General features: G+C 35.8%; 1 protein-coding gene across 1 annotated transcript in view; it reads right to left on the bottom strand.

Moving 5' to 3' along the window:
• TMEM207 (transmembrane protein 207) overlaps nt 1–9,956 on the bottom strand; it is a 23,328-nt gene extending 13,372 nt beyond the window's left edge. Inside the window, exons 1-3 of the mRNA XM_008071540.1 lie at nt 9,882–9,956; nt 7,914–7,951; nt 306–347 (exon numbers count right to left, since the gene is read on the bottom strand). Coding sequence (XP_008069731.1) covers nt 306–347; nt 7,914–7,951; nt 9,882–9,956 — 155 coding nt within the window. The remainder of the gene's footprint in view (nt 1–305; nt 348–7,913; nt 7,952–9,881) is intronic.
• Nucleotides 9,957–10,231: the final 275 nt, after the last annotated feature.

The following is a 10,231-nucleotide window of genomic DNA, read 5'->3' as shown; positions in this document are numbered from 1 at the left end:
CTCAGGCAATCCACTCATCTCAGCCTCCCAAAGGCGCGGGATTATAGGCTGAGCCACCGAATCCGGCTGATCTACTTTCTGAATAAATTTTCTCTAGCCTAAAAAAAATAATGTGAGTTCTCTGTCACAAGAAATGTTTAAGTAACACTAGTCAACAAACTAAAGGTGATATTTTTATATTGATTGGTATGACCCTTAAAATTCCCTTAAGCTATTTGACTTCATGTGCCATCTCAAGTTATTTGGGACAAAAAATGTGTATATTCCACCAAATGTCTTATAAAATAAATCGAGAATATTCTTACCAGATATACCAGTCACTAAGGTGTTGATCATAATTTACACACCTGATAATAAAGGAAGAGTAGTTACTGATGGAACGCTCAATGGCCAAAGCATATTTCTTTTGGACAATATAATTTGTACTGATCACACTTGTTTCCCCAGAGCAATCAACTGCTTATTCCCATACCAACCTCCCTCCTCCCACTCAACCTATTTAAGCAAATGTTTACTATATGCCTACTCCATTCAAGGCACTGAGAATACAGGCAACCACAAAACTGTTAGAAAGGCATATAAAAAGATAATTGCACTATAATAGTCTTGATTCTAGAATTACAAATATGGTCATACATTGAGAAGTCAAGGACTAACTCTTCAGGGCAACATGTCATAGGAATTAGGCAGCTAACCATTCCACTACTCTGTTTATTCAGACATCTAGAGTCCTGTAAAACCCAAGTTGTCCAGGAGTTTATAACATCTGTTAACCTTTAATATCTTGGTATGGAATAGCAGACATTTCCATTCGTTGTACTCTGATTGGACAATTAGTGAGGAAAGAAGTTAAGCAAGGGGGAAAATGAATGAAGGCTGCCACACGTATCATTTTCCAAGGAGTCAGAAATTAATTCCTTCAGTCAGGATGGTCAAATCATTTGTGTATCTAGCCACAACTCAATCATTCCTGAGGTAGGTTTAAAAAGATCACACAAAAACACAGTTCTCAGCTTGATTTTCAGGAGATTTGACTTGCCAAGTGTAGAGACATATGTGTTATTTATTTTAGAGTCCCTCACTTTGTATATTTGCTAATGGGCTTTTTTCATAGCTCAATATGTGGGCCACTGTTAAGGTATTCTGAGCTTGAACGGTGAAAATCTGTTCATCACAGCCGGATATGCTTCTGTGATGGAGTTATACTTAATCATGTCTTCTACAGCCCTTGTTAAAATAACACTCAGTACTTTGCAGCTTGAAAGCATTCATAAATGTCAGAAATTTATTCCTTCTTGTATCCCTGAGGAAAGTGTGTCAGGCTCATCATCAGACTATTCAGAAATGACTCAACACATGTGAGATGTCACCTTAAAATTTTTTACCCCTAATATTTTAGACAAAACCAATCACTCAGACTATATGCTTCTATTTTTATGTTTGTTTGTTTGCTCTTTTTTTTTTCTTTTTAGCACAAAGCGGGCATTAAAATATTAAAAATGTAGTATTCCAGGACATTCTCTTGGTGTCCTGGCCCAATAAAAGACCAGAAGATTCTTGTTTTTGAATCTTGACATCTAAGTTCATGGCCAGGAGTGTGGATTATTTCACCTCTCTCCTTTTGCTTCTCTTTTTTCCATTTAAAAATAGCCCACAAGCCAGGCTCGGTGGCTCAGCCTATAATCCCGCGCCTTTGGGAGGCTGAGGTGAGTGGATTGCCTGAGCCCGCGGGTTCAAGACCCACCTGGGCAGCGAGACCTCATCTCTACAATAAATCAAAAAATCAGCTGGGCGTGGTAGCACATGCCTGTAATTCCGGCTACTTGGAAGACTGAGGCAGAAGGATTGCTGGAGCCCAGCAGGTCGAGGCTGTGGTGGCCAGAAGCAGCCACTGCACTCTAGTCTGGGTGACAGAGTGAGACTCCAATGCAAAAAAATAAAATAAAATAGCCCACATACTTATATTTAAAGTCAATTATAAGTATTAGCTATCTCATTTTAATCACATGAAATATCTTTTGTATCTATTTGGGTCTTTAATTTTTTTCAGCAGTGTTTTGTAGTTTTCAGTGTACAAGTTTGTCACCTCCTTGATTGAATTTATTCCTAAGTATTTTATTCTTTAAAAAATTTGTATTTTATTATAGATATGCGGGGTACAAGTAAGGGTTAAATACATAAGTAGGCTGCGTGCAGATGAAGTTTGGGCTTCTGGACCTCACTTTCCTTGGTAGTAGGCCAGGTGCCCTTTGTGTTGTCATGTGCTACCCCACTTTCTACCCTACTTCTTTCCCTTAGCAGTGCCCAGCAACTGCCGATCTCTTACTTGTGGTAGTGTGACTACAGTTCAGCTCTCACTTATGAGGGAGAACATGCAGTATTCAGTTCTTTGTTTGTGTGACATATCACTTAGTATGATGGTGTCCAACTCCATCCAATTTGATGCAAATTCCATGATTTTGATCTTCCTTACGGCTATGTAATATTCCATCATGTATATGTACCACATTTTCTTTATCCAGTCCACTTTCACTGGCAGCAGGGTTGGTTCCATATTTTTGCTATTGTGAATAGTGTAGCAATAAACATGTGAATGCAGGTGTCTTTTTTGTAGAACAATTTATGTTCCTTCAAGTATATTCCCAGGAGACGGATTGCAGGATCATACAGAAGGTCAATTATTATTTCTTTTAAAAATTTCCATGCTGCTTTCCAAAAAGATTGAACTTGCTTACATCTGCACCAACAGTGTAGAAGCATTCCCTTTTCCCTGCACCCATATCAGCGTCTGTTATTTTTGACTTATTAATGATAGCCGTACTTACCAGAGTTAGGTGGTATCTCTGTAGTTTTGATTTGCACTTCTCTGCTGACTAGTGAGGATGAGCAATTTTTTCATGTGTCTGTTGGCTGCTTGTATGTCTATTTTTTGAGAAGTGTCTGTTCATGTCCTTTGCCCTCTTTTTAATGGGGATTCACTTCATTTACGTTCCTTGTAGATCCTGTATATTAAGCCTTTGTCAGATGTATAATTTGCAAATATTTTCCCCATTCTGTGGACTGTCTCTTTACTCTCTTGATGGCTTATTTCACTGTACAAATCTTTTCAGTTTAATGAGGTACCACTAGTCTAGTTTAAAGAGACTGGTATTGGTACATAGGCACATAGAACAATGGAACACAACAGAGATTCCAGAGGCAAAAATATAGTCTCTTAACCAATTCATCTTTAACAAAGCCACCAATAACAACAACTAGGGAAAGGAGGCCATATTTAGCAAATGTTGATGGGAAAACTGACCACAAGCAGAAAAATGTAACTGGACCCATACCTATCACCCCCATATACAAAAATCAACTCAAAAAGGACCTAAATGTAAAACCTTAAACTATAAAAATCATAGAAAAACACATAATAAATACCATTATGAACATCAGAGTAGGCAACAGATTCTTGACCAAGACCTCAAAAGTGAATATCATTTTGTTTCTTAAATCTAATTTTTGAGCCACTCAGTATTCATTCCTGTGCTAACAATTATCCAAGCAGACTTTTTTCGTTTTCGCTTTATGAGCCTGTGCACCCTCTGGTGGAGGTTCTGGTAAGTAATAAAATGGCTGGAAACAGTTAGCTGGAGAAATGCAGTGATCATGTAATTTCAGAATTGTAGGCACCTTTTGCATCATTTACTTCACATTTAGGATTTTACATACTGGACAACTGAGACTCAGGATGGAGGAAAAATTTTTTAAAAAGCACAACAAAACTGAAGTCACCAGCTGATCAGAGAACTTAAGCTAGAATATGGGTCTTCTGACTCCATGTGCTTCCCTCCCTCCCTCACCATCACTTCCATTTATTTCTCAAATTCAATTTTTAAGCAGAAACTTTTTGAATTCTTCAGAGCATGTGACAGTGTTCCAATGGCTCAAATATTAAATGCAAGATCTTCAGTGCCGAAAAAGTTCATTTTTGGAAATGAGGTTATTTGTAAAGACAATATATTAACTCATGCAGATCGTTTCTCCCAAAAGGCTACTCCCTCCGTGGTCTGCCTACCTACGTTGTCTTGTGGTCATTTGTCAGTGCTCACAGTTTCCCTCCCCTCTCCTACTCCACTCAGGTCTTATAGCTGTTTTTGTAAAAGTCTTGGTTGAATAGGATCCCACTCAGTGACACTAAAGAAACTCGTGCCTTTCCATTTTAAGAATGCCTCTTGTAATTAGGTCATAGTAGATTTTTTTTTTAAAAAAAGAAAATAAGGTTATTACTCAGGATTTGGTCAAATTGGGATGATGATGCTAAACAGAAAAAAAAGAATGTCAGAGAGAAGTGAGATCTGACTGTAATGATGAAGGAAGACTTTTGAAATGATAGGAATGTTCTAGAAGTAGTTGTGGAAGAAGATCATTTTTGTCTCTACCAGAAAAGCTGGTGCCTTTTTTAATTTGGATGTTGTGGAGGTGATTCCTGCTCTACATGGGTGGTTAGCTGAGTTGATCTTCATTATTCTTTTCCATGCTGTGAATATGTGGAGTTCAGATTAACTATAAATTCATTAATTTGATACATCCAAGAAGAAATCTGCAGAGTTGCTCCATTGGATTCTTTGTTACAATCACCCAGCCTTTTCTAGGCCAAGCACCCTTCTAAACCATGTGTATAACTTCATGCGAAATAACATGCTTTCAAACTGACTGAAGTAAAATGTAGGGTCACACTATTGTCCTTTTTTACAATTGGGAAAACAGTCATAGAGAGGCAAAAAAATGCACAAGATACCACAGCTGGAAATGGCAGAGGCAGGTTTTAAACCTAGATGGTCTGGCTGTAGAGTTCCTGTCTCTTACCATGATGTAAAACTGTGACTGGGAATAGTAAAACCAGCTCTAGTCTCATATTGTTATGTGGACTGTCATCTATATGCCTCCAATATTCCGTGTTTCAAAATTATTAAAGAAAATGCTAAAAATACAAAACAACAACAACAACAAAAAAGTGTAGTAATGAAAGCCTGGAGAAGATCAGACAAAGAGAATAGGTCAAGAGTGAGATCAGTTTGTAAATTGAATGTTGTGAATCCCATATATAAAATTTGAGCTGAACTCCAGATCTGGCTTAAGCTTTCTAGCAGTTAATAGGATGAGAGTGAGAACTGGTTATGTGGTGTCCTCTAATGTTAATAAAACAAACAGAATTACTCACCAGCTGTACAACTATTCCTGGTATGGAAACCAGAGAAAAATTCAAACTACGAGAACTCATAAAGAGAGCAGTGAAAACAATAGGAACAATGCTTTTCACAGTACTCCTAACATAAATGCAATAGCAAATTTCATGTTTTTTCTTTAAAAAAAATTATTCTTCAGCATAGACCAAAACCAATAAGACTACAGTGTATAGAGGAAGGGATGGGAATCAAATATTACTACACAGAAGCAAACCAGTCATAAAGTCTTATCGAAGACTGAATGAACTACATATCCCTCAGATATTTCACCAAATATATAGTTAATTAACTGTTGGATATATGACATAAATTTGTGGTTAAAATTCTGGGTTTGGGAATCAGTCCTAAGTCTGAATCCAAGTTCTGGCTCTTAACTTGCTTGCCTACTCTTGAGCAAACTATTCAATGTCACCAAGCCAAGTAAGACATAGTATATCATTACAAAATCTACTAATGAATTTGATTTACAGACTCTTTTATATCTGCAGTCATATTTATTTTTGCAAGTCAATCTTTTTATGTACATACATGCACATCAGTGTACTTGATTATTTATGGAAAGGTAAATGAATTAGAGGTATAATGAGGGGAGCTCAGTCATATACAATAAATTACTTATAGTATTTAAATTTATACAAAGACAACACAGCAATTCATTGTTCATACTATAAATGCAGTAGCTTTTATAAAAATAAAATGAGTATATTAGAGCTGAAAAACAATAGTCTTGTGTTTCAAAACACATTTAAATAAGAATAATTATTGATTTATTTTTTAAAATAGAAATTGTATGCAAATTACTCGGCACAATTCTTGGAACATAAAAGTTGATTAATGTTTTTATTTCTGGCTAATGAGGATCTTCCCCACCATGATCTCCAGTGAGGCAAGCCATTTTCCACATTTTTCCTTTTCTACTCCCTTGCATCTAATCCAAGTCTCCCTTTTCTGTGTCTATTTTGCATGTAAACTTAGGGCAAGTTACTGTCCTTTTATGTTTCCATTTCTAATAGACATTTGGAGTAAATCATCCTTATGGACCGCTTCCCCTGTAGTCTACCATGTTTGTGTTACTCTCTGGTAGCAGTGCTGGTTAAGTATAAATATGCTCGCTTGGCTGGGTGGCATAATTTAACAGAAGATAATGTCTCAAATTAAAGAAGTGATTCTAAGCTGAAAATCTCTTGAATAAGTATAGGTCAAGAACAAGTATTTTGTTCCTGGGGGGAATTTCTACTCTCAGAAAAAAATATGCCTTTCATTATAGACTCATCCAACTAGCATTGTCTTGTGACAGCACAAGAAATCTTTTATTGTGTCTATCTTCAGTACATTTATTTGTCTTATACTACCCCCTTGCATGCCCAGCCACTCTCTTGCCTTCTTTGTCTTTATTTTCTGCTAACTTGCATCTTATTTAAGGCAGTCTCCTATATTTACTCAAAACAATGGTATTAAATGACAGTAAACATTACTGACACTCAGATGCAAAATGATATAACCAAAAAACGGTCATACTCAAACACCAGTTGAAATTCTGCTATTAATTTTCTCTCTCTTTCTCTCTCTCTGAGCATCAATTTTTTTAAGTGAAAAGGAGACCAGTAGCCTCAGTGACTTGAAAGTCAGTATAAAATTTCCTTAATACCATATTTTCTTGTCATGGTGATTAACGAGTTAGATTCATCATTTAAAATCCTTTCCGATGACTAATTTCTTTATTCTACTATTCTGGTCAAAAGCAGAAGATGAGGAGGCAAGATGATGGTAGCTATGAAAGCCAGAGTAAGGTGAGCATAGAAACAATCAAAAACAAAACTCTGTTATGTCATAAACTTCATAAGACAGAGCAAATAGACAGATCAAAAAATAATGTGAAGAAATGGCAAAACGCTGAAGAGTGGTACAAATGTAAAGAGTAGATTGTCAACAATGAAACAGTGATCCACCAGAAACGCAAATAATTCCAGGGCCAAGAAAATATCACACCTAGAATGGTCTCTTTCTCTAGATCCAGTGCCCAAGAGACCTTGGGTTTGAGGATGCCAGGAAATAATAACTGAAAATTGCTGGCTTGCAGTAAGGGCTGCATTCAGGAGGAGATAGTGCTCAGCAAAGATGATTTTCTGACACTTGCACTAAGTCACAGTGCATTACAGTTATCATTAATCATCAGCAGTATTATTAATGGCACCCTCTCCCATTGCCTGAATAGAATTCTGAGAACCATTATATCTACAGCACAAAAAAGTGAGAAAGTTAAGTCAGTTATTCACAAAATAAATATCAAAAGCACTTTGAAATACACAAGAATACAGGTTAGAATTTTGGTTAATTTGCTTATATGTGAAACCTAGTTCTTCAGAAAACTGCCTCCCATCATCTCTGTGACTTATGAGTGTGGATGCATTCGTCAAGGACATCATGATTCTTTCATAAATTAAAAATATCGAGAAATCAAGTACACCCCTTATTTATTTAACAAAACTCATCTTAATAAAAATTATCTTTCCTGTTTTCAGAAAAATTGGGCTATCTACATTTAAAAACTATTTTTTTTCTTACATGATTCTAATAATCATCAGAAACTCATCTGGGGTTTTTCAAATAACTTGAGCCTTTTTATTCTTTTTATTTTTAAAATGCTAAATAAAAACATGAAGCTTTTTGCAATTTACTTACATTTCATTTTCTTCACATGGTAAGTCCGAGAGCACCAACTGAAACATATGTTTAGAACAATAAAATCCAAACATCTCATCAGTCTAATCCTTTAATACAAGCAGTGCCTAGAGACAATGTGGGTTTATATCATTTCGTTTGCTTTTTTTAATTAAAAGCTCTGTAGCAGAGTTTATTGTTGGTGCACAGAATTTTAATTGAAAAAAAAATCTCTGGATAGATTATTAAGCTCAGCAGTGACAGAAAATATATATTGTGAACCAGATTCCTATCCTATATATCACTATAGTTGGATTTCACAACACTTTTTATTTTTTTCATAGGCAAATTTTGCTTGCTCTAAAGACCTTTTGTGCACCTTGCATTTTTTGTTTTCACATTTTAGCTAAAGGACAGAGGTTCATTATTTGTGAGTGTTGTTTTCATGCAAAGAAACCAGGTTCCAAATATGTACTGGAAAACAGAAGTCAATCCTATTAGCATTAATGGGTGCTAAATATATGCCTAAAGAAGTGACCTTAACCTGCTGTAAAGCTAAGGATCATTTAAGGTCACATGATATTCCCGTTGAGATTTACAATCTTCTCTTTATCAAAGAAGTTGGAAAAAGTAATCACCTTGACTGCTTTGTTTGAAAAGACCCAGAACATAAACATTCTAAAACTATTATATTAGTTATCTGTGTTGAACCCCATAGATTACAACATCTTATACCCACAATCACAAGGGGAAAATGTACTTCTTTCTGAAGATTTTATTTGTTTGTGTGTTTGTTTGTTTGCTTTACTATTTGAACTGAGACTCCTTCGTTGTACAATGAAGAAATCTTTCATTGTTATTTACAAGATAGCTCTAAAAATTGGATTGATGAGGTCAGTTGAAGAATTTATTTTCCTGGACTGTAACATGCAAATAAATCACAAGTAAGAAGTTACAAAATGTAAAGTGATAGATTTGGGATATTTTGTGTGAGACATGTCTTTTTCCCTCTTAATCTCAAATGCATCTTCTTCAGCACCTCGTATTTACTCCACCAAGTTTATCTGGGCAAAGAGATTTGTGGAGTTGCAGATGGAGCCATAAATTGGACAGCAGAGAGCATGGTAATGAACAATTTATAAGCACAGAATATGGGTTGCATTCTTTTTGCTAGAATGCTACAAATAAATTTGCATACTAACTGAGAGGAAAATGAACATTCACATTTTGTCCATAAAGTAAGTTCACTTATGAGTCGATGGAATCATTTGGGATTTAGCTTAAGAGATAAACAAATAAAGACAGCATTTCACTTTTAAGTCACCTCCTAGTCTTTTCTGTGTGTTGTTGTAGCCTCGCAGGAGTACAGGGTGTTATGTTATTAGCATCACACTGGCAATGCATTAGCTGTCAGACTTCCAGGTTACTATGAAGTGGCAAGCAAAATAATCTTAATATAGTTTAGATCTAAATCTTTCAGATACATTGTATTCAAGTGACACAGATAGGGGAGATACAGGGATTAATCAGAAAGGGATGCTGAAGCTGGAGAATCAAAATAAGTCTTAAAATGGTTCTTCATACACCAGTCAGCATTGAAAAACTGTCAAGCATCAAGTGTGGTTACAGGCAACAGTAAACATGCCTAAAATTAATCCAGCCATAGCATTTAGCTCTGTGTCAATAGCACTTTTGAATTAAAAAAAAAAGTATTTACAGCATAGCAAAGTTAAGCAAAGGTTAAATTTGCATCACATTATTGCAATAGCAATAGAACTAATTAAGAAGAAATAAGACTAATGTCACGGACATTTTCTTTTCTGTATCTCTGACCAATGAATACAATAAATTATAAGATGCTGGTAACACTTTCTTGAAAAGAAATATTTTAAATATAGAAATAGTTAAGCTATCCAATGAACAAATCTATAGCAAATCAAATTCTCAGAGTACCTCTGAAAATCTTTTCCCAGAAAGAGAGCTGGTTACCTGGAATAGGGGAAAACACAAAATTCCTGTTGTTGAGATCACAGATGCGACACTGAAGGGCCTGGATCTTGACATACTTAAACAACAATCTGCTCAGAATAGTGGCTTGATGATTGTTTATCTCCCTCTTTTTCTGAAACTGTTAGCTTCTCTATAAGTTATGCTTCCTACAGGGCATGCATTTACGATGGCTCCTTGTGACTAGCTGAATGCATGTTGGGGGAAGGAATGTTGGGTGCATGCTCACAGGTAATAAGAGTCCAAGGAATTTAAGTTTAAGGTCAGAACCTAGGTACTGTTTGTCAAAGCCTTTAAAAGTAGGGACTGTAAATGCTGACTTGCAAAGCTAG

Source organism: Carlito syrichta, unplaced genomic scaffold (genome assembly GCF_000164805.1).
Source record: "Carlito syrichta isolate Samal-C Ts95f unplaced genomic scaffold, Tarsius_syrichta-2.0.1 Scaffold314364, whole genome shotgun sequence".
Taxonomy (NCBI): domain Eukaryota; kingdom Metazoa; phylum Chordata; class Mammalia; order Primates; family Tarsiidae; genus Carlito; species Carlito syrichta.
The sequence above is the reverse complement of the archived record's forward strand: the minus strand, read 5'-3'. Positions and strand labels throughout refer to the sequence as shown.